The sequence below is a fragment of the Geospiza fortis genome, unplaced genomic scaffold (genome assembly GCF_000277835.1).
Source record: "Geospiza fortis unplaced genomic scaffold, GeoFor_1.0 scaffold104, whole genome shotgun sequence".
In the NCBI taxonomy this organism is placed as follows: Eukaryota; Metazoa; Chordata; class Aves; order Passeriformes; family Thraupidae; genus Geospiza; species Geospiza fortis.
Genome location: NW_005054325.1, coordinates 284,340 through 300,047, shown reverse-complemented (window position 1 = coordinate 300,047; position 15,708 = coordinate 284,340). Strand labels below are relative to the sequence as shown.

General features: G+C 38.0%; 2 protein-coding genes across 2 annotated transcripts in view; one reads left to right on the top strand and one right to left on the bottom strand.

Annotated features, from left to right (window-relative positions):
* Positions 1–2,096: 2,096 nt before the first annotated feature.
* TRIP13 (thyroid hormone receptor interactor 13) lies at positions 2,097–15,619 on the bottom strand. Its single transcript, XM_005420950.3, has 13 exons — positions 15,391–15,619; positions 13,662–13,827; positions 13,230–13,359; positions 11,161–11,216; positions 9,383–9,473; positions 7,421–7,493; positions 6,421–6,484; positions 6,082–6,168; positions 5,191–5,297; positions 4,399–4,552; positions 4,105–4,217; positions 2,902–2,971; positions 2,097–2,338 (listed from the first exon to the last, which is right to left on the bottom strand). The coding sequence occupies exons 1-13, from the start codon at positions 15,480–15,482 to the stop codon at positions 2,243–2,245; spliced, it is 1,299 nt and encodes a 432-aa protein (XP_005421007.1). The 5' UTR covers positions 15,483–15,619; the 3' UTR covers positions 2,097–2,242.
* A 41-nt stretch (positions 15,620–15,660) lies between these two features.
* BRD9 (bromodomain containing 9) overlaps positions 15,661–15,708 on the top strand; it is a 27,046-nt gene continuing 26,998 nt past the window's right edge. The window contains exon 1 of the mRNA XM_031056958.1: positions 15,661–15,703. Within this exon, the coding sequence (XP_030912818.1) occupies positions 15,661–15,703 (43 nt within the window). The remainder of the gene's footprint in view (positions 15,704–15,708) is intronic.

The following is a 15,708-nucleotide window of genomic DNA, read 5'->3' as shown; positions in this document are numbered from 1 at the left end:
CTGGATCAGAAATGAACAATTTTCACTGCTTGGAAAAACATTAGTCATGGAAACAGCTCATAAAAATAAGCTGTGCTCAGCTTATTTTCTCAGTCTATATTTGCTTTTTCCAAGAAAAAGAAAAAAGATTTTACTTTTCTATTTCAGGATTACTTAACTCTTCTAAAATCCCACACTTAATTGTGCTTATGCTGAAAGTCTTTGCATTCAACAGGCTCAATATTTCATCATCTGTGCTTATAGTGATCGAGATCCCAGACATTTTTCTAAACCCACCAGCCAGTACACTACAAAATAACTTCTGCTGCAGCACAGCGAACTCAGTGCTTCTCATCTTTGGATCAAATTCTGCAAGTTTCCTTTCATTAGGCAAAACATTTGAAATTCCAGAATTTTTCTGTAAGGCCAAGAGCAATTCTATGGTGCTACATTACATTACAGCTGACATTACATCTTGAAGAGGCATTTTCACTGCAGCAAAGTCTTGCTAATTAGGGCTTTTGAAACTTTCAGCCAGCATTCCCATTCTCACATGACTTGCTAAATCTCAAGGATTCATTTTTGCCATCTAGTGGTTTTGAACAGAATTAAAAGAAATTTGCTAATGACAAAGTTGAACATTATTGTTTGTGGTAAAAGATGGCAGTTTTAATTTATGGTTATATTTGAAAAAAATATTTATACCTGGAGAAGAGGACTGTTTCCTCCACGTAACCATTTAATGAGCACTGAAAGAAAACAGGATTAATGTGTGGCCACTGAGACTGTGAAAAGAACAGCTGAGGTTACTGCACTGGAGTTTGGGATGGAGAAGCACTGACTGAGTGGAGGAGGCTTCTCAGAGGATTCCTCATGTCCAATGTGTCTTTTCTTATAGCAGTCCTGGAAATTCGTAAAACAACCCAAGCAGATTTCTCTTCTGCTGCCCACCTCTGTTCTATTTTTGGGGGGTGGATACAAATAATATTTAACAAGTTATTTCCAAAAGTCGTATAATGAACAGACACTTAGGCTTAAGAGAGGGGCTCTTTTTACATACAAATAGATGCCATAATCAAAAAAATAATAGAACTTCACAAGTTCCATTCAATTTTTAACCCAGTGTTCATTAATAACTGTAACTCAGGATTAAAATACTTTTTTATGAATGTATACTATAACATTGATTTAAAAGATACAAATAAGGAAGCAATAAAATACTAAAGTATTTCAACACCAACAGCTAGGAGCCATCTCTGAACTGGATACCACTAACTTGAATCCCTCCATTTTCTCTTAAAAAAACTATTCTGGAAGCTCCCTTAACATTCAGAAATAAAGAATGGTTTGGGTGGGGACCTTAAAGATCATCTAGTTCGAACTTTCACCACTCCCATGGGCAGGGCCCTTCCCATTAGTACAGCTTCCTTAAAGCCCCATCCACCCTGGCCTTAAACAATTCCAGAGATCAAGCATCCACAGCTTCTCTGGGCAACAGTGCCAGTGCCTCACCAACCCCACAAAAAATTCCTTTCAAATAACTAATCCAAACCAACCCTCTTTCAGTTTAAAATTGCTCCCCCTTGTCCTATCACTACACACCCTCTAAAAAAGTCCCCGTCTCTCTTTTGTATAAAACAAAACCAAAATGTATTTGCATTTAAAGATAAACATTGTAGTTATACTTCATGGAGAAAACATGGTCCACTGGGGTTCACATCCTTTCAAAAACATAAAAAACCCCAAATTTTACAAAACACAATTACATGATCACCTGATTTTAAAATTTTGAATCTGATGTAATTAAAACCCATAATAATTTATATTAAATTTCAAGATAAAGAGATGTCAGTATGAAAGATCTGGTCTGTCCCTGAGCACTTTGAATTCTTCCCAGTTTCATGCCTGTTATTTCAGATGCATGGATAGACAGTTAGTGATTAAAAACAGGGAATAGAAGCCTGCCCACTTTTAGTAATGGCAAAAGATGGAAACTGACTTAAAACAAAAACCTTTTACAATCCTTTTATTGACATTTGAAATAAAGGTTTCAAAAAATATGCTGTGAACTTCCTTAGTTGTTTATTAATTAATATTTTGAAAAACCAGATCAGGCATTCCAGGTTTTTTAAGGTGCATTTTATTTTACAAATGCATTTATTTTTCAAATACATAAAAATGCATTTCATTTTACAAATGCATAAAAGTAACACAACTTGTATAAAAAATATAACAATACAGTCAACTACAAAACAGCAGCATATCACACGCAGTCTGCAAGATTCTTTTTTTCTTCAAATTGTTTGTCTACTGCAAGTGAAAGGGCCTGAAGAAAAGTTGCCATTGTGACACTCGGGGACTGAAAATAAGAGAACATTTTGTTAGACACACCAAGGCAATAGGCAGACATAGGCTTTTACATACAAGTCCCAGTATTTAAAAGAAAAATATTTTAATTTCATGTTACAAAAATTGCAAGATTCTACAAACCAAACTGCAAGTTTATTTAAATTTGGCTATCACAGCAAAGTCAAAGTCAACCTGTGCGAAGTCTTCAGTCACAATACTGTATATTTGCTTAGGAAAAGGTTTTTAACAAATCATTAAAGTGGTAGAGGTTCGGGGAATTTTTTTTCAGCAAGAAATTATAAGAGCACCAATATTAATGTTCATTTATTTAATTAAAAGTAGAATGCTCTTGGGCAGATCAATCCCACCTGTCTTCTTCAATCCCATTCTAAATTATGGACAACACATAATTGTTTCGGTCTACAAAGCTGCAGAAGCAAGTGCAGTTTAGATTAAAAGGGAGGTTTGGACCGATCTTTCACTTCAGGCAGTGTTCAGATGTCTTCCTGCCTGTCTCAAATTAACCCAAAATATAATGAACAGAATAAACTCATTTGAATATAATAAACTTACTTGAATATAAAGTGCATGTGCTAGGAAAGGAAGCTTTCTCAGGACCCGGCCACCAAGACCTTCACTTTTTCTATGGTAAAACAGAGACAAGTGCTGCTTAAATGCTAAATATCTACTCTTAAAAGGAGGCCTTTCCTTTTTCTGTGTTTCTCTATTAAGTTGCTCCAAAAGAACTTCAGATGACAATTCAGTAGGTCACTTGCAGCTCTTTTAGCAGGGAGTGAACAGACAAATTCTGCTTGTGGGAGGCTACACAGCAGCAGCACTGGCACAGCTGCCTGCCAATGCTTACATCAGGACCTTCACATTGTTGTGCCAATCTCATGAATTTGGGGGGATGTCTACCACAGCATGGTATGGACACAACCACTTTTGGAAGGACTGGGAAAAAAACTGGTTTCAGTGCTGGTCCTTATGGGTACTGCCTGTCTCCTTCTACCTACCATTTACCAGTTTTCTTCACCTCACCCACTTCATATATGTTAGCATCTTCTCCAAGCACTGCTCTGTGTACATAAAATGCAAACCTCTGTGCCTGGAAAAACTTACTTGTTTTTACTTCACTCCTCACTGGTTAAGACTGCATACTTCAGGAACAGAAAGAAAACACACTTTGCAGACTTTATGAATATTATTTTGTTCCATAGGGACCAGCACTTTGGAAAAAAACATTGCTTGATATTGTGAATATAATTTTTATTGTTTCAAGAACTGTTATGCTGCAGTGAAAGACCATTTGCTCTACCAGCATACTCAGCAAACCACAACACTATCTATTTACACTTTATTCCTCTCCCCCTTGTTTCTGTCCACTTATATCTTCACACTAAATACTAATCTAGCAGATGGCAAGACACTCTCTTAGCAGGACCTAAGGCACATGCTATTTCTGCCAAAGTGCATTACAATTCCCAATATCCACTGAGACTAAGGCTAATCCAGCCAGCAACTTGTCAAGAGGACTTCAAATGGCAGAGAAAAAACCACAAGCAGTACTAGACCAAGCCAGATCTGAGACTAAGACATGTTAGCAAATTGTGATTGCTTCCACTTTTTGTCCCCTGAAGGTTTTTGCACTTTCCCAAACAGAAAAAAAAATTGAGCTGTTTCAGATATCCAGTTGTTGGGAAATTTGGTTACTTCTACACATCATTCCATAACTCCATATGTATATATGAAAAACGTAGAATTTCAGAATCTTACCTTGAGATATCTTTCAGTACAAGGCTTAACCTTGACACATTATTTTCTATGAAGCCGATCATCTCAAGCTCTCTGAGTGTCAGAAGCTGCTGTCGAGGATATATTATTTGACACTAGAAATGAGAGTTACAAACTGTTGTATGAAAAATAAATACATTCAAAATTAAATTTTACAGTAAGAGTGGAAATACAGAAAAGGAATGAAATTTACGTATTTTTGTTACTTAAGAAGTATGATTAAAATGCAAAATTTATTAAAATACAGCATTTTACAGTTTTGCTTTCAAGTATTACCTTCATTAGTTCTTCCAGGCAAGAAAGATATATTCTAAATATTGCTGCAGTAGATGGAGGTCCAATGTATTGTTTTATGTCAGCCCTGTCTACAAAGGCCATGTCAATTTTCTCTGTAATATTTGAAGTAGTCAGGATAACTACATTGGGATACCTTCAAGACAAAAATAGATTTTTAGGTCACATGTAAAAGATTCATCTCCTTTTATGACTGGCAAGTTGATACCTTCCTTCTTATGCTTCAAATAATTTTATGCAATAAACTGTCACATCATTCTTCTCAATCAGGAATTACATTAAATGATCTGAAGCTCTTGGCCAGGTATCACCAGACTATTTCAATTCATAGTCTCTTTCCTTCAGCTGTTTCCCAAGTGTCCATAGTTCCTCTAATTCTATTTCAGAAGTGATATATGGTAACTACCTAGAATCTACTGGCATAGCTTCTGACACACACAAAAAAGATTATGAACAGAATTGTAAATGTGAACCTTTAATCAACATGTTTTACATTTCAATTTTGATGTCTGCTCTCCAAGCAGACATCATGATGCTCTGTCCTTTTTCTCTCTCTGTCATTAGGGGAAGCATACTGTCCATAGATTTGATTGTCCACCCTGGTACATGTAAAATATTCTGCTGGATTACTCCTATTTCTTTTCAAGATCAGCATCATGAACAAAGAATAATTAATCTGGTTTAGTATTCCAAGTAGGAATTGAAATTTAGCAGGAATAGGAAAACTGAAACTGTCAATTACCTTTTGCTGTTGCAATAATATGCAAACAATACCTTTTAATCTGGTCTATTTGTGTCAGTACAGCATTGACCACACGAATAGCATCTGAAGGCTCTGTGCCTGCCTTGAAGGCACTGCGAGCTGCTGTGAGGCTTTCCACCTACAAAAACCCAAACCAATCAACAAAAACAATGACAACAAAATCACCAAACACAAAAAAAACCCAAAAAGATTGCACTTTTGGAGTCCTGGCAGCAAACAGGTACCCCATGCAACACACCTTCAGATTCCTGTGTCTACTATCTAAAACTTCTTCAAAATCTTTTGTTAGGTAGGAATTTCCAGGGAAAAAGAAAGGCATGTCAAGGAAGCAAAGTGTAGTGAGGGAAATTCCTTTTTGGACAGCAGAATGGAGGCTGGTTTGCATTTTAAATTCTGGAGGTGGAGGAATGGGACACCACCAGAATAACGAATAGGTTGAATTTAGAGTGAGATTCCCCATAGGAACTCCAATATGACAAAGCTAGTAAGGTACATACTTACTAAGTTGCTTTTGTATGCAAGTTGGAAAAAAATCTAACAACAATGATCTGAACCATATTCACATTTTTTAGAGCTTTACAAAAAATGTAAAGAATACAAATCTGGGCTACTTTGAAGTTTAAAACAATATAATGTAAACATACAGCAGCAAGGGAAATTGCACCAAGAAAGGTTTCAATTCATTTTCAGCTGGAATTTGCCTAAGTCACACTATGTTCCTTCCAAACCTCTCAAATCTGCAGCAGTCAAGACTAAAGTTCACCCATCTGCACAATCACATAGCTTACGAGATAGCATAAATGCGCTTTTATTGTTCTTTGTGAATGAGCACTATTGCAGCTCCTTCCCATCAATTCCCTTTCTGCTATATTTTACGCACAACAATGCTATTGGAATCATACCTCATCAATCAGTACAAATACAAGAGCATCTCTGTCATCAACTAACTCTTGGATCTTCTGGAACATCTTGGTTACAAGCTTGCCACTCTAGAAAGACACCATATGCATATGTTAACTATTTCCTTACCACACAACCTTCCAACGCTTATCATATTTAAAGGTGGAAATGCCTGGGTTTTAAAACAACTTTCTAATAAAACTTCTCTTTAAGCATTTTCAAACCTATTAATTATTCTGAACAATCTCTGGCGCACATATTTAGGAAACAAGCTAAACAGAATAATTACAGTGTAATTTCTAAAATATGTAGCTTATTTTATTAGGTACATCAATACATACCTCAGAAAACCATTTAGAGAAAAGGCTATGGCTGTTTATCTCAATTAACTGTCCATACCTATACCTAAAGTATGAAGAGAAAAAGAAGTATCAACTCCATTCTAAATAAAAATCAGAGATATCAATAACTTCTGTAAGTGTCATTCCTGACATTCTGACCCTGGAATTCTGTGAATTAGTACTTTAAATTACTTACCTTTCAAAATATAATACATATTTTACTGATATTATTTTTGTTGCTGGAACTTGTCACGTTGCTGAAAATGTAACTAGAATTCTTATATTAAATTGCTATTAGAATTTCTTCATTAGAACAGGGTAAGTAACTCTTACCATGATAATTGCCTCATTCTTCCCTTTGTGTAAGATTTTCTTCAGTATAGCAAGAAGTGACAAAGTATCTCAACCACACATTATATAGTTTATGATTTTCATACGTTCAGTTTGGACTAGAGTAGGATCATGCCAATACACATTTTTTATGCTACACCTTCTATTTTATATCTTTGTTTTTTTTTAATATAGATTTGTTAGGTTGCTATGAACTTTTAGGCTATTTCTTATGATCTGTCTGATATACAAGCTGACCTCTGCAGATTGCAGCATTCAGACAATCCAAGCACAAAAGAAATTAGTTTAAAAAACCACTACCTATTAAAACCAGGCTCTATCAAACATGAAGATACAAAACCCAAAATACTCCTTGATCCTCTGCCCTTTAATACTCATTGATGTATAAAGTGGGCAAAAATTACTGTACTGCCACTGGAATGTCTTTTACACACCTGGGACAATTATTTACACATTTTACAAGGCCTTAAGATATCCTAATCAGTCTAGCAGATCAATTTTATTGCTAGCCTGGTGCACTACAAAAAAGAAGACATAATAGCACTAAGTACAAGTTACTTGAAAAAAATATAAGATATACTTGGGCTAATGAAAAAGAACAACTAAGTATAGTAAGCTCAAGTGAAAAATTTCCAAACAAAAAAATCACCTGTATGACAGTCGAATTGTCAGCTTCTGAGCCAATGCTTTACAGAGAGAAGTTTTCCCAGTCCCGGGAGGGCCTGATTTGAAATCAGATCCATACATTACACAGAGTCTGCATTAGATTGTTAATGACATCTAACAGATTTTTAACTATTTTATTTCATTACAGCACTAATTGTAGAGTAAAATCACAGCAGATAATGATTGCGTACACCAGAGTATTTTGAGAAAATGGCTTCCTTGACTACAATCCTAGAGCTAATGCTGGATTTTATATGTGTGCAGACACCACAAAGTTAAAACACTCAACAGCCAGAGAAGCAAAGAGTATCACCTCTGCAGGGCTAAACCTCATCAGCATTCTCTATAATCAGTGCTATGCTCAAACTTATATCTTCCTGAAACGCACTCTTCTAACATGGAAAACAGAAATATATCACAATCAGTTTGATCAGCTGTCCACTCTCCCAGAAATTTCTTCCTTGGGGAAACCCAGATCATCTTGAGAACTATACTCTGAGACAAACCTTTTGGATCTGACCTAATATCCCATGGAAGAGCCACAAAGACTTCCTCCAAGGAGGCAAGTGCAAGCACAGTTACCAGAGTATGAGTCTGAAATAAAGTCTTTCAAACAAAAACATCTAAAAAAGAAGCTTCTAAATTGTAGAAGTAAATTGACAGTTGTAACTTAAGTACAACAAACAAATATTTCCACTATGATCTTTGATTTTTGAATACCAGTCTTGATGACAAAATCAGTGCAAGATGTGCTTTGCAACAAAATTGATTCAGTTGATGCTAATCTCGTTTGTGGTATAACCTGTACAGTAAGCTAGAACTGACTGAAGATTTCAGCTTCACTAAAATAAGTAAAAGTAACTAAACTAGCAAGTGTTGTGTCCTAGGGTGATGTTATGATGCTTGTATCCCCACTCATATGTTGTTTCTGTGGGATATTATGTTCTGTGCCTTTAAGACTGGCTTTGAAGAGTGAAAGTTTTGTTTGGGTTTTTCTTATCAGGGACACAGAGACAGGGCAGTACTTAGCACAGCTTCACTTTTTTGCTTTTTGCTTTGCTCTCTTGTTCCTGCTTCTGCTTTGCTTCTGCCTGCTTTTTTTGCTTCTGCTCATTAGCTAGTTTAGCTAAACAGTCCAGATTTCTTTCTGGACTGTTTCTCCTCGCCTTTTTTTTTTGACCATCTCGAACCTGCCCTGGACTGGGACCTTGGAACACCGAGAGTTTACACCCTGTGGCTGCAGCAGCTGCCCCAGCGCCGGAGGGACTGACAACAGAGCGACCACCCCCCCTCTCCGAGAGAGACTTTCTGACTTTGTCATCTTTGTCAGAGTGGTGTCATCTGGTATTGTTCATTTTGTGTGGTGGGGGGTGCTGTGCCTGTTAAATAAACAGGTTCTTTCTGCTTCTCTCCAAGGAATTCTTCCCGAACCGTTTGGGGGGAGGGGCTGTGTGGGCTTGCTTTCTGCAGGGGCCCTCCTTCGGAAATTGTCCACCAAATTTGCCCTAAACCAGGACATATTGGCAACAGAATGGTGTCAACAACACAAGACAGACTGCCTTCCCACTTTCCCCAAAGTTTTTAAAAAGCTATAACTAAAAAAAATTTAGTACTGAAATAGAAGTTTAACTAATATATGCCTCCTAGTATCTTCAGTATCTGCATTATTTTTGTTCATTCTGTAAAAATGCAACAGTATCACTTAAAATTAAGAAATCCACAGTTGTCACTGTACTGTAAGCTTTAGAATTTGAATTCATGCAAAACAGAATATGTGAACATTGATTTGACTCTGACATTACATTTCATCCAAATTTGTACTATTGAGGCGCTGCTTTCATATCACCTCATTTCACTACATAGGATTGCAGTACAAGTCTTTCCAGAAGGAAAGTATAAACAGCTCGCCAGTGAATCTACTTGGCTTAAAACAGATAATTTTTACCATGCAGCAAAACAACTCTGTTCCATGATATCAGGTTGCTGTCAACATTTTTGTCAGAAAATAATAATGTTGTCGTCACATAATCGAGTAACTAAATGAAGAGGACAGATAGAAAGACACAAATTAGAGTCATAACAGCAAATATAACCACAAATAGAATCAATCTCTAATGATGTCTATTGTGTACTCATAACAACAACAAAAAAAAGAGCTCATCTCTTTTAGTCAAATTTATTTCCGCAAAGGATGGGAATTAATTTCTGTCCTGCCCTCAAGAATAAGAATAGCATGTACTTAGCACAAATGGAGTTCCAGAACTTTTAAATGGATAAATTAAATGCTTCAAGGAAGGCAAATTGATTTTATTTTTCATTGTCCCACGTAATGTGTGTCTGTAAAACACAAGCTGCCTAAGCACAGAGAATCAAAGACTCATATTCTGGGTCCTGTTTAGGTGTTGTACAGCTATACATTTGTACAGTTTGTTGTAGTCAGCCTACCAAACAAAGCATCTCCTGTCACATTTATTTCCTTTTTACTGAAGCATTTGTATCCGCTTCTACAAGGAATTCGTAGATTAATTCATTCCTCCAAATAATGGAAGTTGCATGTATTTCCTGGAATTATTGCTTCTAAAAATACTGCAGTTTCATTTTAGAATTATCTAGAATTAGGAAGTAGGGAGCTCTTTCAATAAAATTAATATGAACTTCAGGTGTGAATCTACAATGACTTTTACCTATAACACCTGATACCACATTATCTTCTGTTGTAACGAGCTTTAGATCCCTGCATGTTGATGGGACAATACAGTGGTGCTCCTGCAATATCTCATGCTTGAGATGGAGCAATCACACAACAGCAAAAACAACTGAACTTAATCCACACATTTGTCAAAATTCTCACTGTGCTATTTTGAAAATTCACAGCAACTATTTCAGAGCCCATGGAACACAAACATGCTCAGGCATTCCCGTGGTTTAAAGGAAGATTTATCACAATTTTACAGTAGTAGTTCAAGTTTTGGCCATTAAAAGCAACCATTTCTTTCCACCCATATACACTTACACTCAACAGTGATAAGCTTGCTGCTATTTAGTACACCAGCAAGTCTAATGAAATAGTCTTGTCATTTCACAGATGACTCTGAAAACTGTTCCATAAATTACACAAATGTGGATGTATTAATTGATTTTTACCTTATAAATTAAGAAGTACCATCACTGGAATGTTTTGCTTTTCTGTATTTGGTTATAAAGACTTAAGTGAGAATACTGTATCTACGGTATTACAAATAAGCTAATGAATTAATTACGTGTCCAAGAACTTCAGTTAGAAGCTGAATTGAACTACTTGTGGGTTTTATTTGCATCACAATTACTAAATTTCAGATTACCGTATTACTGTTCTACAATCTCTGGCAGTTAATCATCACAACCTCTGATGAATGCACAGGATCTTCAAACTAGAAAACAACCCCATGGAAGTATTTTGTTTCTTTCCAATGTCTTGCCAGCATTCAAGTGGCAGGGCACTCAGCTTTGGTCAAATAACCGAATAAGTATTTGCACGAACAGTAGCCGTGCTTGCTGTGCTTGCCGACATTACTGCCAAGTCCATTAACTGTTTAGCTGCTGCCAGAAACAAAGTTAAACTCCCATTCCCTTCTGCCCAGCCTGCACCCATATCTCCATAGGATGCAGCAAACTTCAAACAGGTTTAATTTCAGCTCTTACTTCTCCTCAAGCAGTTTTAATTGTTATTCATTTCCAACTTACATTCGATTTTACTTCAGTGTCATAGATAAGACTTTCCCAAAGGCCATGGAATTCAGCTGCAAAAGCAATATATTATATACCTGTTTAGTATAAATCAATCTGGAAACCTGTAACTCATCATTGCACCACAAAACAGTTTTCAAATTATGCTCAACTAAAATGAAGAATTAAGAACACGTATATGAAAGCAAGTAAAGCATCTGTGGGGAAAAAAAAAGTTTTTCAACTTTTCAACTTATTTTTCTCCAAATGCGAACGCCACTTTCTAACAGACAAATTCAGCAGTTTCCCAGCTTCTATTTCCTCCAATATCTGTGACAAGAAATTAATTTTAATTTCTTAACATGAAATGAAAAATATCATTCCTTCCATTCTCAGTAGAGGATGAACTTACATTTTATCAAGGAAGCAATGAAAACTAGTGGTAGGAGAAGGGTTCTAAGGCAAATTTTATCATTCAAGTTTGCCTTTTTTTTTTAACATCAAGATGTAGAGGACGAAAAAAACCATGTAGCTGAATAATGCATAAAAGCCTAAAGTTGTCATTCGAGTATCAATCATTCCTAGCCGTTGGCTTCTAACTTTCAGCAAAGCATAAAAGACTGAACAACTATAAACCACGAAATTGTGGCAATAATTGCTGCAGTGTGTTTTCTTTAGTTTTTATTGGCATGCTCACTATCTAATTTGTGATTTTACAATCCCTTTGTGTTGTCCTCCCCTTGCCTTTGGAGTGGCACAGGTTTGCATCTCAAGTTTCTAAATTTAGACTTGCTCAGTCATTGTTATTCAGTTTGGTTAAGTGTCACTCCTTCCTATTGTTACCCAGTCATTCCCTGCCAAGCTTCAAACCCCTCCCCTTCCCAGTTGTCACTCCCCCCTATGCCTACCCTTTTCCCCAGAACCTTCCTTACTCCTCCTCCCCCTAGGTGTCAATCCTTCCCCAAACTGCCCTCTCTTCCAGTAAATTCCTTGTCATTTTTGTTTCCTTTAGAACCCCATTGTTTAGAACCCAAGTTATTCCCTTCTCTAGTGCTCTTTCATTGGTCTAAATATGAATTACCCCACCTCAGACCCCTCCCCAACCATATCCCTATTGCTTTGTTACCCTAAATCCCTCCTCCTGACAAACGTTATAAAAACTCCTGTTAATCTCGAGTCAAGGTCTTGGCTGTTTGGAGTCTTGAACTCAAGGGAAATTACCACCAAATAAAGCCACCTCAGCTCTACCTCAAGACCCGTGCTGCTGTCTTTTTGCTCCTGTGCCAAACCTCTACTGGTAGCTGGAATTCTGCAGAGCTTGAAAGGGGGGGGGGTCTGTCGCGCCCCTGTTGTCGCTGAGCTGGGTCACCCTGATTTTAGCGCACCACAACAATAATGTCAATGTATCAGATTTAATTCTTCCTGAAAACTAATGTAACGGATAATAAGGCATTTCACAACATGGAAAGAGTAGGAAATGTTTCAAAATTACTGCCTCTCTGAGCTAAAGCTCACACTTGTGCTTTTCATTTCAGGCAGAGAATCAAACTTCCCCAAGCACAGGACAGTAACAGGCAGGTCTGGCTCTATCACAGAGGAAAGCCTGATTTTTCCTCTCCAGAAGATAAAGACTAAATCTCTTTACTTTGTCTGTTTCATGTATAAAAGCAGTACTGTCATGGAGGCTGGAAGCCAGAAGTGGGCTCTGGGAAATGAATATTTAAAGTGATAAGCTTCTTGTGAATCTTCAAGTTAAAAAAAACTTGGAATGCAACCACCAGTGTTAAAAACTTGCATGCTTCTGATTATGACTACACTTTTTAGACCACAAGACCAGTTATTTCCACACATCCACAAGTATTACAGAAATAAAAGATGTGTTTTGGAATCATTTGCAGCACGTCAGTCAAAACCACAAAGGAAAAAGTCCAAATATATTTGTTCCATAAAGAAAAGAGTCCAAACATATTTGTTATATAGACAAACAATAAATACAAATAGTACCTTTATAGGTAACTATAAACACTTTTAGCCTTTGCAATATTTTCTTTATTGCTCTAGAGCTCCCAGAAATGCTACACAGATACCTGCTGGTAGCACCCAGTGGTGAGCTGCAGTGATATCATCATTCTCTTCTTCCAGGTTTTCAGAGGTTGGTCCTTCTTCATTCAGATGAAAAACATGAAGAGAAAGATTGCTTGTGCTCAGGTCAATAGGCTAGAATGAACATAAAAAGATTTGTTACCTGTCATATTTCTCATTCAAAGCTAGTTGAACAAATGAAAGTTACAGTTCTCAGCTGGCATTTCTCTGTGAAGCCTACTACCTCTGTCTCAGACCTTAATAAGCAGGAAAAAAAAAAATTAGCCACCTTTTTCTAGTTATACTAGTCAGCCTAAGAAGAGATACTACATCATTCTACAGACCTTGTCTTGCTTCTGCCCTTAGGGTACCACGAGTCCACCTACAACTAGTTCAGGGGCACATAAACAGAGGTGCACGTTCTTGACCAGGAATACCTGTCTGTCCTTCAGTTTCAGGTCCGTGTCCACAATTGCCACAGACTGCACATTGTTGTTAAGGAAAGGGTCATCAAATTCTGTCCACTTGTAATCACCAAACACGATGTTGTGTCTGTTCAACAGCTTTAAGACACTCATCCTAATATCTTCTTTCTTGGCCAAACTAACAAGAAAGAAACATCATTACTTTATGGCATTGACCTTTATAAGGCAATTTGAATTAGTGTTGGAAAGCATTATTTCATACATGAGGCTTTCACGGAAAATAGCTTCTATCTCGCACACACCGAAAAACCCAACCAAACAACCACCAACCAACAAAATCCCAAATCCTAAAAAAACAACTAACACAAAAAATCCCAAACCCACTCAGTCCTCCTCCAGCATTCTACAGGAAAAAAGAACCTGTCAGATTCAGTCTGTCTGCAAAAGCAACAAGCTGGACAGTTGGTTTTAATTTGTGCATTAAAAGACATAATCCAAATAATACCATTTGCTATGTTTGAGGTCATATCAGGGGACACTGAATGAGACAGCTAGAAGACTTCAAGAATGGAAAACAGTTATGCAATCTGTGTTTCAGCAGTAAGCCCAAAAAGACTTGGAGCCAAGCTACAGACTGAATTTAGTAAGCTTAACTTGGAAGCTCTATTATACTTTCAGGACAGCTGAAACACCAGGATGGGGACACAATATAGGGAGAATTCCAGAAGACACAAAAACTACAGGAAAAGGAATACCATTTGAAGATTTAACTTAATTTTGCAATTTCACTCATCTAGAACCAGTGCAAATTCTCAGTTCTCTGTTAACCCTGGCAAAAATAGCACAGTGTATATTTTACACTTTGATTTTTCTAATGTCTCAGACATGCTCTCTCATATCCTTAAGACATCCAAACCGGTAAGATAAGAACTGGATAAATAGACAAGGAGGGTTGGACTGTCTAGCTCAGAGGGCTGTGATTAGTACAAAGATTAAGCAGAGCTGTCAGTAACTTGGGTGGGGAAAGGCAGTGTGGTGCTGTTAGCATTGGGACCAGCACTGTTTTTGCATCCTTGACAATGGGATTGAAAGTGACTGAATCAAGTTTATGGATGTCACCAAAGCAAGGAGAACTTTCAGTATTCTGGAGGGCAGGGCTGCTGTTCAGAGGGACCTCTGCAGGTTGGAAATACGGTCTGACTGGAAACTTTTGATGTTCAGCAAAGGTAAACATGAAATCTTAGCTCTCCACCCACTGCCCAGATAACAGAACAGATCAGAGGCCAACTGAATGACATGCTGTTTTGCAGAAAAGGGCCCATGGGTACTGGGTGGACAAGCAGGCAATAAATCAAGTGTGCCCCTGCTACAAATGAGGACAACCTTATTTGAGGCTGTGCTACCAAGACTGCAGATGTTAGGGAGAGCAAGTGTTTCCATCCACTGGCTTTGTAAGACCACATCTGGAGTACTGTGAGCAGTTGTGAGCACAGAGAAAAGGATGAACTGGGGCAAACCCATAATGTGGCCAACAACTTCATTATGAGACTGGATGACATGACCCACAAGGTGAACCTGAGCAAAGTGTATTTGTTCAATCTTAGGAAGAGACACAGGTGAGGAAACTCGCGGGAGAGCACAGAGAAGGCAGAGCTGGGTCCTGCGGGCTCTTGGAAATGCGCAGAACGAGGCCGAGAGGAAACAGGCACAAGTGGCAACAAGCAACGCTTTGATCAGAGACCTGCTCGACTTCTGGTGAACTTCCACATGGATCTGAACGCTGTCACATACGTTTGGGAGAGCTTGCTTCAAATCTCCAGCAGCGTCTTCCATCTTTCTCGCTCCTAGGGGAAAAACGACACCAAAGAGAAGCGACTTCCAGCGACTGCTACACGTCCACGGCACGGACAGCCCTTTCCCGGTGCCCCGTCCAGGTGCACACCGCCCCCCGCTAAGACGAGGTACTTGATCGGGACCAGGATCGGGATCGGCAGCTTCCCTCCCTCAGGAGATGGCGACGACAGGCTCGGGACACGCCGCGAGCGCGGTCGCGCGTACG

Bases quoted from the DNA above. Each gene is read 5' to 3' on its own strand.
- TRIP13 (XM_005420950.3), bottom strand. From the start codon at position 15,482: ATGGAAGACGCTGCTGGAGATTTGAAGCAAGCTCTCCCAAACGTATGT. The intron at 6,169-6,420 runs GTATGTATTGAT...GTGTCTTTCTAG, and splicing joins TCTCTAAATGGTTTTCTGAG to AGTGGCAAGCTTGTAACCAA. The intron at 4,553-5,190 runs GTATTGTTTGCA...TTTGTCTTGAAG, and splicing joins CAAATAGACCAGATTAAAAG to GTATCCCAATGTAGTTATCC.